The 20779-nt window shown below is 40.4% G+C and overlaps 1 protein-coding gene across 10 annotated transcripts in view; it reads right to left on the bottom strand.

The window, feature by feature from the left end:
• The window catches only part of SATB1 (SATB homeobox 1), a 97998-nt gene that overhangs the window by 13733 nt on the left and 63486 nt on the right, over nucleotides 1–20779 (bottom strand). For all 10 annotated transcript variants that reach the window (XM_071212877.1, XM_058290777.2, XM_058290778.2 and 7 more), the window contains exon 9: nucleotides 18483–18638. In XM_071212877.1, the coding sequence (XP_071068978.1) occupies nucleotides 18483–18638 (156 nt within the window). The remainder of the gene's footprint in view (nucleotides 1–18482; nucleotides 18639–20779) is intronic.

Genomic DNA, 20779 nt, shown 5'->3' with positions numbered 1-20779 from the left:
AAAGATAATCATAATAATCCTCCATATTGTTACTGTTTTTAAACTTTCTCCAGATCCTACAATTTATTTAAGGGACTCAGCATCTTAGCCAAAAATCTGTGGGTTTCTATATTACGGTAATAATAGGAAATAAAATGACTATCCAGAAATTTCTCACTTGCCTAATTTTTTTTGCCACTTTGTCAGTAAGAGGATAAACACCTTAAGCAGAGTTTCTGGAGGATTGTTATTAGCAAAAGAAGTAATGTTTACACAGACTGGGGAAAAGCTTCCAATAAAATTTAGTTAATTTTGGAGGAATCCTCAGAATCATTTGTAAATGAAAATTTTTTTTTTTTGGAGGTACCTAGGACCAGAGATTGAATGTAGGACCTTGTACGTGGGAAGCCGGCTCTCCACCCCTGAGCCACATAAGCTCTCCGAGCTGGTTTTTTCATCTGCGATGCTTGTTGTTTGTTTTTGTTTTTTCATGAGGCACTGGGAACGGAACCCAGGATCTCCCATGTGCAAGGCAGGTGCTCAACTGCTCAAGCCACATCTGCTCCGGTAAATGATCTTTACTCTTCAATTTTGCTTAATATTTGATCCCATAAAAAGTGAAAATCATTTGTTTTCTAAGGTTATTTGTTCACCTCTTTTCTACCTTCTGAAAGCCACTGACTTTAAGGCACACATAACTATAGTGGTTTTTCTTTGGCTACATATTGGTCCAGAACAAGGTTATCAGATGACAATCTGGTCAAACTAGATAAAAACAGTTTTCACTTTAAAGAGGTTGTCAGGCAAGGAAATCTCAGACTTAAATATTTTCAGAAGGGACAAATTAAGGAAGAAAAATAAGAAAGGAGATAAAAGTACAAAATTCTAGGTAACCTGCTCAAGTAGCTATCAAGGAAATAATCTCTTGATTTGACTGGTAGAGTGAACTTCCAAAGAAAGCCTCAATTTTATTTTTAAAATGAAGTTTTAGATTTGGAAGATTTAAAATTTTATAAAGTTTAATTTTGACATAAAATCCAAACCTGCCTTCCGAAAGGTTTCTTCAAAGCCGTATAGCAGTAATGTTTACACTCTATGTAGGTATTTACCTATGTGAATTTTGAGCAAATTACCTTTCTGAGCCTCTAATTCCTCTTCTGGATCAAATGACATTACATAAATTAAGCCCAAGGCCTGCTCTATGATAACTTCAAAAACATCTGAATAACTTAGCTGACAGCAACTGTTTTAAACAGCTCACAGTGCATTCGGGGAAAACCTGGCACTCAGAAATAATCATTCCAAGAAAGCATGAGATAAAGAGGTCAGTGAAAGATATCAAGTGGGATCCAAGCAAGAAGAAGAGAGAGAGATGGGTTGGGTTGGGGTGGTCAAGGAAATGATCACTGAAAAACTACTGGTCTTGCTTTGAAGAATGGACGATATTTATAGGAGCAGAAGAAGAATGAGAAGAAAAACCATGAAAAATTGGCAGCGTGCTGGAAAAACAGAAGAGTTGCTGTCAAGTTGATGGTATCTATCAGTCCTTTCCTTGTAACGATCTCTTTACGGTACTTCCTCAAGGACACAACCAGTTACTGCAGTCTCAGCTACTCTACACACTGTAATTCTATGGGATTTAATTCAAATCCCTGTCCCACCACCTACCAGCTGTAAGATCTTGGGCAAGTCATTCAAGGTCTGTAGACCTCCATTTTCTCTATAAAATGGGGGTAATTTTATGACCTATTTCATGGAGCTGTGGGATAATTCACTGGCACACAGTGACAATACAATGAGTGCCAGCTATTATTAATTTACTTTCATTACTATCATTTTCACACTTGCTTCCTCCTGAAGGCATCTGAGTATATTGGGAGATAATGGAAATTAACTGCTACCACATCCCAATCTGAACCTAGTATCTTCTCCCTACACAAGCTCTCTTCGTACGTAATTTATCCCTTTGAATAGCATGACTTCTTCCCAGTCACCTGGGCTGAAAGGCTGTTATTAGTATAAACTGGAATAATCTTATTGAAGGGCAATGTGCCACTTTCAGCAACAGCCTTTAAAATACATGTCTGTTTTGATCCAATAATTCTGCTTCTGAAAATTTATCCTAAGGAAATAATAAAGATGTTTTCAAATACTTAAGTTTAAGAAAGTTCTCTGTAAATCATTATTTGGGATAGCAAACATTTACTATAAATATAAATATACCTAAATATACTTCAGTAGGGAATTAGTTTAGCAGATCCAAAATTATGCTACATTCAGATAACAGAATGTGGTTGTAGACATTTTCTATTGACTTGGAAAGTTGCACATTAAATGGAAAAAAAGGGGGTTAGCAAATGGTATGGATAGAATAGAAATGTATGTAAGACATACACACTGCATATAGATCCATAAACATATGTGTGTGCTTATATATAAAGAACATAAATAAGGGTATTAAAAGTGCTATTTCCAGGTCACTGGGGATGTGGACATTCTAATTTTTCTATAATGGCCATGAACTGCTTTTGGATGAAAAAAAATTTTTCCCAGCAAACCACTTTATTAAATCTGATTTTTCATATCCATGGTCTTCATCATCAACCAGTCATAAATTTTTGTCAATTTTACTCCCACTCCCCTCCAATCATCTCTTGAATTTGTTCCTTTTTTTTCCATTTCCACTGGTCCAGCTCAGGCCCTTAGCATTTCTTCCATGAACAAATGCTAATAGGTTTCTCTATTTCAAGGCACCCCAACCCTGCTGAGTTAAATTTTCATAAACAAATGTCAACACAAACATTCCTTGGAGTGGCAAAATATTCTCTTTTCTTCACCAGAGGGGCCTGGAGACACCCTCGTGGTCAGACCTAAATGACCGTGAAAACGAGGCCAAAGATTCCCTGCACCACACTCAAGTGGCAGCAAACTGGGAGGACAGAAAGAGAAGATAATAAAAATGATATACAATCTGGGCCACTTAGTGGCAGAAAAACGACACACCTCTGTCACTCCTGAAGGCATCATATTTAGCAGCAAAGTCCAATAATTTAAGTTCGTAATGAAGTTGCTGCATTGTAATAAAAAATAAATAAGGCTAAAGTGAGCTCAGGTGACTGGCTTTGGTTTAAGGAGGGAGGGAAGCACCATCAGAGGTTTTGTCAAAAGCTCATACATTTGATTGTTTAAAGAAGATGCTTAAGGTGGGAAATTTCACTTTTTCCAACCCCCTAAATGCAAATGAATGTGCTCTCATACTGTAAGGCTATGAATTTATGTGTTTCTTAAAATCACTATTAAAATTACTGTATTTATTTTCTATTCAAAATTATGACGATCATTAAAGAAAAATGTTACCGAATATTAGCATATGCCATGTGCAAAAAAAAAAAACTTACAAAAATTGAACTCATATAATGAATAATTTTTTAGGTGATGATTTTACCTTATAGGGTGATTTGTGTGTTTTACAAAAATAATTCACCACCAGGTTGTTTTAAATCAATATTTCTGCCACTTCGTTTTTAATTGATTTATAGAAAATATGTCAACACGGCAGAGATCTCCTAGAATGAGAAAGACTCTCCATTATGCATATTTAAGAGCTGGGAATTAAAATTTTAAATCTTCCCTCTATGATGGTCTAGGAAAGATAAAGAGTTTTTAAAACCAGGGGAATGCAATTTGGGATTGTAAAAGTTATGGGAATCATATCCTAAGAGGAACAACCAATTGAGGAGGGTAATTAAATGAGCTCCCAACTTGCTTATGAGTTTGCTGATAAAGTAGCACTCATGTTGTGGCCAAAACCACATCATTTTGTCCATTATGTGAACCTCCTAATCAGAAGTTGGCTTAATTTGAAGGATTCCAATCTTGGGGTTCACAAATAGGTATTAAAAAAGAGCAGACATATTTCTAAAACCATCACGGTGGTCGCCAGTGCAATGGGTGAGCATATCTTTGACAATGACCCTATTGTCATTTTACCAATAAAAGGAGAGAAGGGAGGCTGGGGCTCTCTGTAGAGGACACCTCTGTGACTCCTCACAAGTGGGGACCCCAGTTGACACCTGGGGAAACCAAGCGCAGAGGGCGAGCCTGGGGGAGAATGGCAGGAGTGGACTCTGACCCCGCTCTCGTCTTCTGAGCCCATTTGGTCTTCCCAGTGGCTTCCTTAGGAAGTGCTAGATTTTGTGGGGGCAAAACTGTGCATAGATGAAGCGGGCTTCCCAATCATTTCATCCTTTAGCAAGCGACCACCGAGCGCCATCTTTGTGCCAGCTACTCTGCAGGGAAAGGGGAGAGAGGAAAAACGAGGAATCTATTCTCACAATACTCACTGCCTGTGAGGTAAGAATCCCTCCAATGCCAGCTTTAGGTTGATATAAAAGCTTCAAGCATAGGTCAGCTGGCAGAGAATTTTTAGAATCTCAGCTGCTTTGGTTCATTACAAATTCTAGCACTATATGCGGGCCTGAGAGAGTTGGAGAAAAGGTTGTCCTTGAGGCTTGTGTTAGTTGTTGTTTTAAACATTATTGCGATTTTTTACAACACTGGTTAAATTCCAGAGTTCCTCAGCTAATGTGCTAAATATATGACTTTTTAAAAAATGTACAATTTATCTAATCATTCAGCTCATCTCCTTTGTGCCATGGACCCTTGGGCAGTCTGGTGGAACCATGAATGCCTTTTCGGAACAAGGTTTTTATATGCCTGAAACAAAATACATAGGATTACACAGAAAACCAATTGCATTGAAATACAGTTATCAACCTTGTGATGTACTAATATACGTGCTTCTTTATTAACACACTAAACAACAAGATCTAGCAGCAGATCTAATAACTACTGCAATTCTGCAGTGATGAGCAAAAAATTCTATTTTGAAATATATACAAGTTAATGGGATATGAACATATCTGTGATTTTTTATTAGTGAGTCATAGGTGCTGTTAATACTATAGTGATTTGTTGCCTATACTAATAAATAAAATGCCAAATTTCAGTTAGAGGCTAGTGAAAATAAAGATGTATTTTTTTTTCCATCCAAGTTCATGAACTCCTGGGGGACAGTGGGACACTGGTTAAGAACCCCTGAACAGGATGCCCTCACTTGTGCTTGTGTGTTTACATAACATTCATAAAAACATGCATGTATACCTACAGACTTTAAACCCTCCACTTATTTTTTTTTCCAGACCATCTTATAGAAGCTCCTAGTAATTTAGAAAATTTTGAATTTTGATGCATATGGACTTGTGAAACAAATTTCCTTTTCATGTTCCTTTTTTTTTTTTGGCCACTAAAACACCATGCCTCCTAGAGAAGAGTCGGAGAACGGCAGTTCCCCTGAGTACAAGGGTTCTCAGACCGTGCTCTGAGGGCCTCTGGGCTCCCAGCAGAGGGGTTTCGGCAGCGCCTTGGTTGTCCTGTGTGCAGGTGGGTGGCTGATGGCAAGAGCTCTACCCCCAGGCAAGGCGCAAGTCAATCAAAATGGGGGGGAAGGCATTTACCTGATTCATTTATGTATGTATTTCAACCCTGGATGAGAGTCCACACATAAAACAATGGTTCTAATGCTTAAAATCGTTTGCATCGACTACGACATTACCACATACACAGCTCAACATTTCTCCCTAGTCCTGTTACAAACTCAGAGAATGGGTTCACAAGCTCTGAAGAAAGAATTCATATTGGAACTTAGGTTAACTTCAAGTAATTACAAAGAGAAACCAGATTATCGGCATTGTCTTTTAAGAAATGTTTTCCCAGGCAACTTGGGTTTCCCAAGAAGAGGATGAGGTAGCACGGCCGATCTACAGGAGTGGAGCAGTGGGGTGGGCAGGCAATGGGGTGGGGGTGGGGGTGGCTGTGCAAAAGGCAGGAAGCCAGAAGCAGCCAGAGACTTGTCCACACTCTCAACACTGCTTCTCCAGGAGCAAATGGCTATAAAGTACTTGCCTTTCAGACTTGGGGATGTGGCAGAGGATGAAAAAGAAAGAAAACATGAGAAGAGATGGTGGGGACACACAGGAAATAACTGAACATACAACCATCCCCCGACCTTGTATTACGAGTCGCTCAATGCTAAATTTATCCAGAAATATAAAATATCTAAAAACTAAGCTTGACGGATGAGGCTTTAGGTCTTATGGCTATCCGGGGTCCAAGTTATTTAGTCTCTTTAATCAAAATACTAAAATAAAATCATTACCCATTAGGTGATTACCCTTCCCCCAACCTCCAAACATACCAGCAAAAATTAATTGCAAGCCAGGAAGAAAGAAGGCAATTTAAACAGGAACAGCCTGGCATGGACTGAGCTGGATTTCCTAATAGCATTTGTCTGTTTGAGAATGTATATTTTATTTATAGCCCGCATTTCATTTAAACCACCAAATACTCCAGCAAGGAACCAGCCAAGCAGCACCCCTGACAAGTAGCACTTGTGTTGGCACCATAGGTAAAAGGGGTAAATATTTAAAGGAGACTTTTGGGGCTGAGCATTTCTCAGTAGCTATTAAATGCTACATGTACCAGTTTGCAGACTTGCAAATACAGGTTTCAAGAGAGTCCCTCAAATGAGCTGGCACCCCGTCTCCTTTTTTGTGTTTACTCCTGTATCGCTAGCGTCTTCCAAACCTGTGATTTCTCAGGAGCCTAGCATTCTCACACTTTTTGGTTTCCCTCTTTAATGTGCTATCCTTCCCAGAAATCAATCCAAAAAAAAAAAAGGAAAGAATGGCTAAAGGTGGACCTTGAAGGTATCGGTTAAAAAGGAAACTCCTGCAGCCTTCAAGTTACCATGGTAAGCCATCTCTGCTCCACTCGCACTAAGCCTAGCCCGTTCCCAAACTGGATTGAGCTCATCTCATGCTCTCTTCTGTACTGCCTCTGTTGGCACCATATAATAAGAGGAAGATTCTTCCATGTATCTATTAACAAGCCTTGTGCAGTCTCGAGCCTATCTCACACAGTCTAACATTGAGTTCATACTCCAGAGTCCAAAGAATTAATTCGACGCACTCTATGTCCTTTCGGCTATGGGCTGGAGAACAGCACTTTTCTCCCACAGTTTAAGTCCTTCTGTTATTCAAAACATTACTTTCTGTGACTCATTCCAGGACCGGTTCACCTGCCAGCAGTACCTTCAATCAAAATAGCATCCTCTTTCACACTGGTGCACCTGTCTGAGTCACAAGTTTACAGAACTCTAGAGAACTGCAAGGGGCATTAGATATAATCTGACCCAACTTAGTCTATTTTCCTCAAGGGGAAGCAAAAGGCCTGAGAAGATAAGCGCCTGGCCTGGAGCTACGCAGTTTGGCAGTGAGAGGAGACCCCCACCCCTGCATTTCTCAATGCCTTCTCGCAAAGATGAAGTCGCTGAGTAAAACATTTTTGAGTTTGTAAACTAGGGACCACTTGTCTGTAACAAAAGTGAGCTACCCTGTAAATGGCGATGGATGACTTAAACGAGGAGGATGGAAAAACGCAGGCAGTGGGGTCCAAAAGATAAGAGCAAGGAGTAACGATGGAAACCGACTGGCCTTCCCGCACCACTTCATGAGCGCCCGAGAGAACTGGAGAAGCAGCTGCAGGGTGGCTAAGGATGGCGAGCTGGTGGACCTGAGGCAGGGAAATCTGTACAGCGTATTTCTATTGAATCTTCACCTGTGACTTGGTAACAGATACATGGAAATTTTATTGTTCAGGGACCTAGCAGGATCAGTACAGAGAACTACAACATTTTCTTTGAACAGTGGGTTTCTTGTGGGCTAATAAAATTTAATGGAAAAGCATTCTCTTCTCTCCTACTTAAAAAACGGAATATTCTCAAACTCTGTCAGCATCCCGACATATTAGCAACTCTTCTTACACTTTCTTTTCTGGGTCTTTTTGTATGAATGGGAATTCTAGATACAAAGAAACCCTAACACAGAAAAACTACTGTTTGCAAACACAAAAAATTAGGGGGTGATCTTTCAGGTTGTGAGTAGAATCTTTCATTTGCAAATGAATGATTCAAAGCTCCTTTAACTGGTGAGGTCTACCAGGGGTTGTAAAATGTGGCTCCATACACATGCTAGTTTCTCCCTAACATATCTTGAAGCGGACATGCAAAAACATCAGGGTTATTAAAGCAAGGATCATAGGCTGTAACGTTTTTATATCATTTTCCTTATTTCTTGGACTCATCCTTACACAACTGTAGCATGGACAGCAACCTCCTTCTTGGAATTCATCAAATACAAGTGACTGCAGCAGGGGTGGATGGCCTCACTGATTAGTAATGGGTTCTTTCATCTTTGTGTTAAGAAGGATGCAGAGGCTATATCTTTGCTCAGCAGGAAACAGTGTTCTAACAGGTCAGTTATGTGGGTATTCAATCAAATCTTCTACATTAACTGAGTCTTGCAAAATGGGTACAAAGGTAGATTAACATTATACAAAGAAGCTGAACTAACAATTTGGCATTAATCAGGTGAAATTCATAGCTGCTGAGATGGAAAGGGGGTTTTAACTAAATGACAAATACTTTTCTCTCACTAAGGTGATAACTAAGCCAGAAGAAATATTAATAGGGGGAAAAATGTTACATTTTTAAATAGGATGATATAGAACAAACACAAAATACACAGAACATAGTCAATTTAATGAGGGAAGAAAGTACCAGCGAAAAATTGGAAAAGCAAAGATTTTGTTTAAAAGTGAGACAATAAGGGAGAGAAAATGAATAAGGGAACAAAGGCGGGGAAAAATGCATTATCTTCTAGGAAACAGCACTTCTCATCAAGTTAGCTAACATGAGTAATGACAAAGATCCTACGAAGGTTCTAAGCTAGGTTCATAACTGAAGTAGTAAAAGAAAAATAAAGATAAAAGTAAAAGGGTGTCTTTTATTTGGCATTAAAAGACATTTAACTAGATTATTGATGCTTCATAGTGTTCTCTAAAGTGGGTTATTGCGGACTTTCTCCAGAGGTACCATTTCAAATCACCACCAATCCTATTTTTCCCTCCTTTTTCAGCTGTAGTTTTCAACCGGCTTATGTGCCTTCTTATGGCACCAGTACTTTAATTTTTTATGGCTGCAATCTTCTGAGACTGGTATTAACGCTGGTAGCTTCTGCCAGGTATCGCCCACATTTCTAAAGAAAAAGAATTCACTGGTTTTCAAAACTCTGCCTTTCGAAAGGATTCTGCAAATCAACAAACATCTCCATTGAAATAAACTTCCTGATCGGGACCACTTCTGTTGTTGAGTACCGAGGATCTGACCACCAGGGTTATAGCAATGACTTTTCATTTTTAAAAAATTAAAAAAAACGGTTCATCTACCCAACCATGGAAATTTTTGTATTTGTTTAAATAAAAGGTTTAACACTGAAAAAATAAAAAAGCACAGAGGTTCTCTCCCTCCCCCAAAATGAAATCTTGCAGAAAAAAAATGGAAAGGCCAAAAAAAAGAGAGTACAATGTCTTTCCCCATTTGAGTTTTGGTGAACACAGAAGCATGGAAGATGATGAAGGCTGAGATAAAATAACCTGGAAATCACCAGACGACGTCCCCATTTTTCTAGACCTTTAACTTCTTTCGATTGCATTTTTATTTAAGCACATCTTAAAACGCCACGCACACATACATACCCCAACCCTTAAAAAAAAAAAAAGGGGGGGGGGGTCCTGAAATTTTAGTTACACCACATGTGGTTTTCATTTGTGAAAAATGAACAAGCTGTTTGTGGTTAAACTGTCTAATCGCCTGTTATCAATCTAGCGCTGCATTCAAGATTTACAGGATACATCAGCTTCTGTGCCACATTAGCTGCAAGGGGGGGGGAGGGCGGTGGGGAAGGAAAAAGGAGGAGGAGAGAGTTTATCCTGAGGAATAATATTTCCAATGCAGCCACACTTGCACTACATCTGGTTGTGCTGGTAGCGGCAGTTAAATTGAAATATTTCACAGCATGTGTCAGAAACATGCAGAATGGTAATTATGACAGATCTGATTAAGCCGGAGTGCCACGAGCTCCCTGGCCAGCGCCGGTTGTGCAGGTGTGACCTTGTGCGTGCCTGCGTGTGTAAATAAAATTAATTACAAGCGAGAGGGTGAAGGCTTTGGTGACATCACAAAGCGGAGAAACTCCCAAGGGGACGACCTAATGGAATATTTTCCCTCAGTCTAATAATACAGTTCATATTGACTTGAGGTAATTAGCGGGATCATTAAAGCAGTTTTCCCGGCGTATTTGGCTGCCTGATCAGATTAGTGAAAATGTTCCTCAGAACAAGCCCTGTGTGGTCTGCCAGAGAGGAGGAAATAAAAAGCAACAAAGCATATTTTGGAATGATAAGCAGCACCGGACTTTTACTCCAGCGGAAAAAAAAAAGCTCTACTTCTCTCTGGAGCCTACAGATCTAACCGTCCTGTCCGTTTTAATTCTTCTATTCGACGTGTGTATTCCTGTGCACATTCTGAATTCTTTCTTTCTTTTCCCCGCTGTCTTTTTAAAATCAGACTGCTTTCTAACAAGGATCCATCCTCAGCTCCCCGACAAATCTCATCCAACGAGGCAATTTTAAAATTGAGGGTGTATCTTAAATGACCGCTTTATTGTTAAATGACATTATGGGACAATGGGGAGAGACAAAAAAAAAAAGGGAGGTGGGGGAAGGAATTCCACTTAAAATTCACCTGCTAAACAAAAGATTCCTCTCTTATGTAACACACAACAGACCTGGAAATGTGTATATTCCCCTTTGGATCTCAAGATGGTTTTCGCGTAGGGCAGAGTTGGGGCAAACGTTCTTCCGAGCTGCACAGCACATAGAGCCCGCGTCAAGGAAAGGGCCATTTGTTTGCAAACTCTCTATTGAGCATGCTCTACCTTGCCACTGGAATATGCCAAGCCCTGTCACAGATGGCAGGCTCTGACAGTTCCCATCCGTAGCGTCGATACGCGACAGTTCAGCACAAGATCAGTGACATTCTGTCTCATTAGAACCACGCTAATTATCACAGCTAGTTTCAGGGGAAACCATGTGTTGCAATGGTCAATTTGAAGGAGTCTGTGCATCAACAAACTGGTAATAAGGATCAGACACCTTATTATATGACAGCATGCTGCCGATGATCTGATTTACGGAATCAGAGGCACTGAGGCGGCCGAGGAGGTTGGCAGTTGATGAAACAGTGTGTGTAAACCCAATGCCTAGAGCATGCTGGGGGAAAGGGGAGTTGTCACGGAAATACGCAAAAGCGCCTGGAATTGTTGAATCGAGGAATCAAAGGAGAACAGATTTTCTAGGCACGGACAACAGAAGTAGACTGAGATTTACAAAAAAAAAAGACAACTTCGTCCATTGGACAACTGCACATCAACTCCACAAGGCACTTCGGACCTTGTATTTTTACAAGGTATTTAATGATAAATTACAGAAAGGCTGTATTTCCACGAAGCGTTAAAAAAATCCATATTTAAAATCTGTGCTCTACAACTTAGTTGTGTCATTTTGTCATGCAAAAGAACTGCAAGTATAAAAGCGTAAGAATTATGCTTATAAAAATGAGTAACCTCTAAGGTACTTTTAAGATACCGAAGGCAGTACTCTTTAGGCAGGGCAGGAAAAATCTACATTAGCTTCATATTACCAACATAAGTTCTTCTATTCCTCCCTTACTACCATTCACTGAAGGGAAGTTTTAATGGTATAGAGTCTTCCAGAGCTATTTTTCTATTGTCATTTTGCATAAGTGCATTTTCATAGCTCATTCATTTCACAGGGCCTTTATTTTCATTTCTCATATGAGGTAAAAAGAAGATAAAACTAAAAATAAAACCTACTGCTGTCAGTATCCAAAACATAAAAGAGTACTGCTGAGACTTCTGCAAACTGTCTTTTAACTTGGTGGGTTAGTTGGGAGGGATCACATCAGCATGACAGTTCCGTGCTAAATCTAATTGCCTGCCATTCCGTTTTGAGAGTCCTTCCTACTAAGAGGTAAGCCCCGTTGGTTTGTCGACAGTTGCTTTTGTCCTGAAGAACGAAGTCTTCAATGGCCAAAGCTGATTCTAGAAGAGTTTCCAAAACAAGGATCTTTCCATACCTTTCAACTTATGGTAAAGCTTTTTTATGACAGAAGGTGGCCTCTGATGAAGGCATATTCTGGACATACGTAATTGGTTCCCCTGTTTCATAAAATGTTTGCTGACACGCTTTACCCCTGTTTCATAAAGCATGACCTTCCACCTAAGATGACCTTCTTCGAGGAGATGGCCCACGACTCACAAAATAATTTGCTTCACATCTTACCTAAACATTTTCTTGTGCCATTTTCTAAAGACTGGGAAACCGGGCTTAATGAGCTCTGACTGTAACTGTATTGGTTAAACAGTATGAAGTGGGTGGATGAGGAAAAATGCATTTACATGACCTTCAGTTAATTTTTACGTTTAGCGGGAAAACGTGAAAATAGTACGTGATTCAAAAGTAGTAATAAGATAATTGCCGATAGTCTGTTCGACTTCGTAAAGTAGAGAGCACCAAGTAGCTTGGGAACAAATACCCATTTGCATGACTTTTTGCCAACATGACCGGTAAGTAAGTATTCCACCTGGGGATGATAATTCTGAACATCCTTGATGAAATCTGGGTTTATTAAAATATATGCTTGTTTCTAGCGTACAGAAATCTGAAAGGGTTCATATTCAGATCCACAGATTTAACTAGCCCTTAAAAAATCATATAACATACAAACGAATGCCTTCAAATCGTGAGAGTACGATCATTATTTATGTATTTAAAGCTGTTGATTTAAAAAGTCCTGTTTACCAGTCAGCTAGAAATATGACAGGTCAAGGTTTTAAAAAAACTGATTCCAAAACGGGTTCTCAGTTGTATTCAGACACAAGAAATTATGGGAGGTGGCTACTAACACCAAACACCTTAGAGAGGAAACCGACAACGGCAGAACCGTCTTACTCAAGAATACATGGGGAGCGATATAGCTCCAGTGGTTGAGCGCCTGCTTCCCATGGGTGAGGTCCTGGGTTCGATCCCCGGTACCCCCAAAAACAAAAACAAACAACAGGCAAAATGAACGAAAAAAAAAACAACTCAGAGGAGCCGATGTGGCTCAGTGGGTGAACACCAGCCTCCCACACTGAGGTCCTGGGTTCGATCCCCAGCCCCAGTTTCTAACAACAACAACAGAAGAATGCAGCACGGGGGGCCTCCAAAAAAGTGCGTTGAACTGAGCATGGGCAGAAGGCTGAGCTGATTGGACACTGTTCAGGATAGTAGTGCACTGTCCTCCTTCTCCATCCACACACTCCAAGGGCTCCTCTTGCCCCATTTTCCTCCAGGCCCGAGAATCCAGGGAAAGCTGAGTGCTACTGCCACACGGTCTGCCATATACCCAGTTAAAAAAAAATAAAGGAAAAAAGCACAAGATGGAGAACTTAGAGGGGCAGTTCTATGCTCTTACCCTGGCCGAAGAAAACTCTACTTGCCCAAGAGCAGGGGCGGTGGGGACAAAGTCAAGATCTTCCCACAGACTGCTCGCAAAGGATGCACTGGGAATAACAGAAACCGTGACACTCAAATCGGTTGAGGCCTCCTGTGTGTCTTAAACAGGAGGCTGCACAGGTGAAATCGTGTAGCAGCCAAGTCTGTTGTTACCTGAACATCCGAAAGAATGAATCAGCACAGAGCCTCAAAGTAGGGCTGCTGTGAAATGTCACGTAATTCCAACAAAAGAAAAGAGGCCCTAACATGCTAGAGTGCAGAATGCAGTGTCACCGGTCTCATCACTGTATCCCTGGATTTTGTCACGATAGATTTCTTTTCCCTGCAATGAAGCTACTTTTTTTAGCCCTATTTCTAGGCCCACTGATTTGTGACATATCACGTCTTACTTGTATCTGAGACCTTTTGGTTACCATTTAAAGAATTTTCAAATCCAAAAGATGAGAATGCTTTTTTTCCCCGCACCTAAGAACCAAAGGAGCATGAACATACTCTTTTTCTCTCCCTTTCTCCTTTCCATCTCATAGGAGAGAACTTCTCGAATCTCAATGACAAGTGTCTGCAAAGTAGATGGAAGAAGGAGAAAGACTTTAAATTACATGGTCTTTTCTACCGGTTGTGACATTTTCACAGAAGCAGAAATTCTATTTTTTTTTTTTTTTTTAGCATTTAAAAACACACCTAACAACGAGCCAGAGTTGTAACTGCCAAAGATTCCTATAACTCTAAGAACTCAGAGGTAGAGACTACTGTAAAAGATTATACTAAAAGCTTGTTCTGTCAGATAGGATTTCCATCATACTAGCTGCTTTACCTAAAAGAATAATGCACTAGAGCGCGATCATTTTCTAAACACAAGTGGTGATGCAGTGCAGTGCCCTTTACTTTCCTACTGCACTACTGTAGCTGCTCGCTCCACCTCTGCAAACATGAAAATCAATGTAACAATTCAATGTACAAGGCAAGGCCTGCGGTGCTGCTAATGTCCCCTTGCTGGACATACACCTTAAGCCTCAGAGCTCTCAAGGGGTTTGCTGTGGAATAAAATTAGATTCCAACATCTGCCGCCATTAAGGAAAAAACCCCATTTCCATCTCCCATATGAAAACACTATAACCAATGAACAGTAACTGAACCTTGATACCATAATGGTTATTACCCAAATCAACTATTTTTTTTAACAGTAAAATTAGCAAATTCTGCTCTCACAATTATTTGAATGTTATCAGACTAAATGTTTGATAAAATTCCAATATGATTCACTTGGAAAAACGGCTGCTTATTTGAATACCCAGAATATAAAGTGTATTCATTTATAGCTACTCACATTATGTTTAAGGCATATCATCTTTTTAAAGTTTGCATTAGACGGCTTTCCTACCCAAGCAGAAAGAGTAGCCTACCTTCAATTTTTACTTGCATATTTTATTCAGACGTTTCTATCAGAGTTAAAAACTATCTCATTCCTATTACTCATCGAGGAGAGAGAACATAATGCATGTGAAACGGTAGAATCGACACGAGATAGTTTCTTTTACTGACAGTGCTTTGCACCTTAGTCTTTGCATACTGCAAGTGTGCTGTGCCTGGTTCCAGAACATTCCAGGACTGCAGTAATTTTAAAATAATTATGCTGGCTGCCATTCAGGACATCTATCTAAAGCATTATACCTTTTAGAATGAAAGGTATTTGAGACACATAAATAAGTGATAAATAAATCACGCCTGAATTATCAGGGTGGAAGACTGAGCCTCTCAGGTGGCACATCTGTGTCTCATGCTGTGTAGCTCACAAAGCCATTTTGCGTACATTATAGCATGTGACCTGTTCCTCCGTTAAGAGACTCTTGGGCTCAGAAAGCCTAAGTGATTTCCCAATATCACAGGAGTGACACAGCCTGGACTTGGGGCTCCTTTAGACTCCCCCATCATGATAGAAACCCCAGCCCCACACGGCATTAAAAAACTCCCTGGATTCCCAGGAGCTCATGCTGGTAAGAACCTGTATTACATGACTGCATCAAGGAAGAGAGGAGAGTCCTCACTGTTTTCAATCAGCCCAACATTCCTAAGTCCTTCTTCCTGGAGCAGAGCACACCCTGAGCTCTGGCCTTGAACCTGTTACCTGGGAACTCTGGAGGGATAACGCGACAGTGGGAGTGGGCAGAGACTTTGGGGCTGGCTCTCCTACTTTGTAGGTGGGTGATCCTCATCTCTAAAATGCAGAAAATAACGCCAGCTCCCAGGGATTCTCTGAGAATGAAATGCAGCTAACACGCAATGTCAGATGGGGGTCTAACACAAAGACGGTGCTGAATATTACGCCGACCTGGAGAATCAGGGACAGCCCCAGAAGCAGATGGAGGCAGATGGGCTGAGAAGCCAGTCACGCTGGCCCTTCGCTCTTCACGTGCACTTCGTTTCGGGGAACCTCTGTCTCACTTTGACAATCCTTGGCACACAGACCTGAGGCGTAAGTATCTATTTTGGAAGTTATGAATTTTGACCATGAGAAAGGTCGGGCTGACATGAAGATTTTTGTTGTTAAGTTCTTCTGTCTTCTTCACAAAACATCAAGGCAGGAAAAAAGAAATGAAGTAAATGACTACCTTTCCTTGTTAAGTCGGAATTTCTCTCTTGCTAAGACATATAGCCTATGTCTCCCTTCTAAGTATTTATCCACTGTGTACACATTTTCCTAAAGTGGGGAGCCCTAAAACCTAAACTGACCAACCAAGAGAAAACTCAAAAATGTTCTGCTAGAGATAACTAGAGTAAACTAGTTATCTGAGAGAACAGAAGTTAACAGTTTGCTTGACCCTAAAACCGACAAGTGACCTGCTGGATTCTCTCTCAACCACTGACAGAGAAAAGCTGAGCTAAAACCTTTGGGGGTTCTGGGAAGCTCATCAGGGCAGGTGCACAGGAGTTGCCAAGGCATTGCAGGCTGCCTAGGGCAGGAGCACAGGAGCAGCATGTTTAAAACAATCTCCCCAGAGCATCACGCCCATGACGCTATCACCCAATGGCCGCCACTGTCTGAATGATTTCAAGAGCGGTAACTCAGCCCCTGGGGAAGAGAAGCCCCGGCTCATTTAAAAGAAGAAATGAAGTGAAGGGCAGCCCAGGAGCTGGCGGCCAGAGGGTGATGCTACTGTCAGAAAGGAAATGGGGTTAGGGAGGGAAGGGTTGGCTGAGTGTTTGAAGATAAAAGACAATGAAATGATGGCTATCTAACAATTTCCATATGAATTGCATTATTTTGTTTTAAGGCTTATGCCTGTACCAAGAATACATGTCTACTGTCTCTGCTTATCTATTTTGGAGATTTGGGGAAACTGGCTTTTACAGAAATACGGTCTGTTATTCTCGAGAAAAACAAACTGCGCTGGTCAGGAAAGAAGACCGGGGATCACAGGAAAGGCAAGATTTCACACATTTCCATATGAGATTCCCATCCTAATTAGGTGAAGCAGCCACAACAAGAATGTGTGGGGTGCATGGGTGAGGGGTAAAGGGAGAGCAGGACATTCTCCTTAACGCATAGTCTTGGCATGTAAATGAAGACATCTGAAGACGCACACAGGTTTGAAGCGGCTCTAACATTCTATCATAATTAGAAACATTTCAAGAGCCCTGTAATTTCCAATCAAAATTACAGTAATTTCCGATATACAAGCCATGATTCATGACAGAATTTTACATTCCATGAGAGATTACAGTGGCCTGATGTATGACACGCTGAGTAGCGCACTAACATAAACAATTCAGTTTAATGTTTAAACAGCACTTGATGTTTAGAATCTCACAATAAAAGAAACATATTATTGTAGAAATTATCACTTTGACAGTGATTGAAGGGGAGGCAGGCATGTGGCCTATAAAGCTATAATTTTTACAGTCCACAGCTTGAGTTTAATCATTTTTATATAACATTTCCAAGATATCCCTTAAGTATTTCCAGCCTATAAGTTAAACAAGAACAACCTTTTTCGAAAGTAAAACTTCCATCAAGAACCACTACTAATGCTTACAGAGTAAAATTTTAGGAAAAGCTGAAAGTTCATATTGTAACATCCTATTGTAAATATTCACAGGATTGTATATTTTTTATCAGAAGTTGACAAGAGCCAGGCTGTTTTATAAAGGACAGTCAGTTAATGATAATAAATATGTTTACATTTTCAAGTTGTTAAAATTACACTTCACGCCCGACTGCCTCTAAACCTCACATTGACAGTGCTAGCAAATATTTTTGCCAAGGGGAAGAGAGTTTAGCATTCTTCTGGTCTTTCAAAAAGTAACCGTGGCTTTGGAGAAGTGTTTATAAATAATTATTAGTTTGTTCATATATATATGACTCTACTTTCGTTGAGCATAAATTATCAGTATATGACAACTATATGGATAAAACAATCACATTATCTTGCCTTTGTTGAGTTTTTCATCTTGTTTTGTAGGCATCTGTAACTTTTCCAATTGCAACTCACTGCATGTCTATAGAAAAGCTAAAATCACTAACATGCAAAGATACATGCATGTGTGTGTGTGTTTTAATAAGTATACATAACAGTTGTACAGGCCCAAGTTGGAACAGAAAAAAACTGGCTATTGTTTGTAGTATTTTAGGATGGAAATCAAGGCTATCTAAGTGATAATGAAGCAATAGACCATGTTGAGAAACTTCCTACACGTTACTATATTCTGCTGAAAACAATCATTAACCAGCAGAGATTCAGAAACATATCGAGAAATTATTGATCTAGGGAATGGCTGTTGGAGGAAACAAAGCCAACGGTCTGTTGGCTGAATTGGAACATTCTGCCTCAGCTTAAAACTCAGAAAATAATCCCGGAGGTTGTGACCTCTCCGTCAAGCAAGTTCCTACGGAAAGGGGACGCCTCTTTCCATGAGCACTCCATGGGCGTCGTGGACAAACATTCTCCACGCCTATTCGAGCTTCTTACCTGGCTCTTGGTAGCCGCAACCTTTGCAAACAGTGCTTGGGACACTTTGGCGCGCTTCATTTCCTGCTGAATCTCATCATAAATGGAAGCATTAATGTTCATGGTATTGTTCTCTGGTTTCCCATTCCTCTCAGTGGCAATAGTAGCTGTTTTCACCTACAACACATTGGGAACATGACTGTCATTTTTCATTGGCCAAATTGTTTTGAAGCTTCTCAGGCTCAGCCTCCAAACTGGACACTGTTGCTCTTTTATGATCGAGGTGCTCAACAGCGCAGTCGTTCAACATTAGTTATTACCCTGAGATCAGATTGCTTAAGTTAAGGAAGTCACATTGTCACAGATGATTGCATCTGTAATGTGACAGCAACTGCCAGCTGACAGCCAGGAATTATAATGCCATAAAGTAAGTTTTCTGGAAAACGGAATAGTTTCAAAGACTTGAAAACCCTAAACTAATTGTTTCCCAATTACCTTCCGCTGCAATCCTAACAAAGGAAATTCACAATTAAAATCATAATGCACAGTGCTGTATCATCTTCATTGGGTATCCTGCGCCTAATACAGACAATTGCATCACTAATAGCTATTATATACTATGGCCTTTTTAATTTTAGACTCTTTTTTTATGCCTTTTCCTCTTATGTTTCATTTAAAACATCTTCCATAACAAAGCCATTTGCAGAGCTGCACATTTAAATCTTCTATCCATCCATGAAACAGGTAGAGTGCCTTGCTTAATTATCACAAAGGCTGGTTGCATTTTACACGTGCATGTCCAAGCTGTTCTGTATAATTATTTCATCTTTTCCTGGCGCCCCTGTACAGAACCGTTTCCTTTTGACTTGGGGAACCAGACAGGAAGAAAATGTTTCACGACATTTAATAGAACACTGCTGCAAGTTAAGGAAAATATATAATCAGTGATTTTGCAGATCGATTCAAAATGGAACAACATTGAGTGAAATATCAGTATCAATAATTTTAATAATGACAAGAAGATAGCATCAGGAAAATGCCACAAAATTTTAGGGGGGGGAAAAAATCTTCCATCTCAAAATTTTCTGATACTATTCATCTATAAAACTTCAAGCTTAATTTTCACTATGCAGTTATATGAACCAGTCTAGAAAATTTACACGCAGCTGCTTTTTTTTTTTTTTAACCAGGAAAGTGAAGAAAACGAAAAATTACCACAGGTACAGGACTACGCTTCCCCCAGTAAAATGAACCACTAAGGAGCTCAATTCTTAGGGCCTTTTTATCGAATCCGGCTTTTGTCCATCCTGGACAATTTCTCACATATGATATGGATATGAGAGAAAATAAAATATCCTAAAATGCTGTTTTAGGATAAATGACTGATCTCTGCCACTAAATGGCATAGCTCTCCTGCCCCCAGGAAATACTGCAAATTTTCCGGGTGCATTTTACCCTGCCCCAAAATAATTGTTATGCAAAGAGGAAGAGAGGATACCCCCGGTGATTCATTTCTCTGTACTTAAGAGAATAAAGAGGAGCAAAAACATACCTTCTGAATCCTCCTAAGTCTGGCAAGTTAGCAAAAGAACAGTGCTCCTTGCTAATCTTGAAGAGGAGCTAGATGCTTCTACCTGGACACTAATACTGCAAGGACAGACCCCCTGCAGCAGGCTGGTCACAGGCCTGGTGGACCAGCAGGTGGGGCTGGACGAGGGGCAAGGTCTAACCTGGACGAGGGAGAGGGGTGGCAGGAGTTGCCCTTCTAGCCCCGTGGCTCTGGGAAGCAGGGGCACTGGCGGAACTAGAAGAGCAGGGCTTGGAAGCGGTGATCCGTTAAACGCCACTTTAGGACCAGAAGAGCTACCACATGGCCAGAAACTGCCCCCAGAGTTGCTCTGGGGTGGTCTTGCTTTCGGGCCGGGGGGGGGGGGGGGGGGATAGATTTGATCTGATCCCTCCACGGGGTCCCTTTTAATACCTATTCTTCTCCCTGCTTAAATGAAAGGGAAAAGAAAAGCCATTTCAATCGCTTTGAAGATGGAATGTTCTGGAAACGGGGGCACGACTGTCCAGCCCAATGGAAGAAGTCCTTCCTGGGAGCAGTCCGCACAGCAGTATCTAGGAGGGTGAGGCTTTGAAAATGTGCCATTTCCGAGTGTTCTCAACATAATTTTCATTCTTTTGTAAAAATTATATTTAAGAATTTACCTTCGAGGTAGGCTGTGATCATTTGTTTCGACCCTATGATTTTGTTTCTGAAAATGTATTTGGTTTAATTTTTTTAATAAAGTAATTACAACTTTGACCAAAAAGCA

This window comes from Dasypus novemcinctus, chromosome 31 (genome assembly GCF_030445035.2).
Source record: "Dasypus novemcinctus isolate mDasNov1 chromosome 31, mDasNov1.1.hap2, whole genome shotgun sequence".
Classification (NCBI taxonomy): Eukaryota; Metazoa; Chordata; class Mammalia; order Cingulata; family Dasypodidae; genus Dasypus; species Dasypus novemcinctus.
This window is presented reverse-complemented; position numbering and strand designations above follow the sequence as displayed.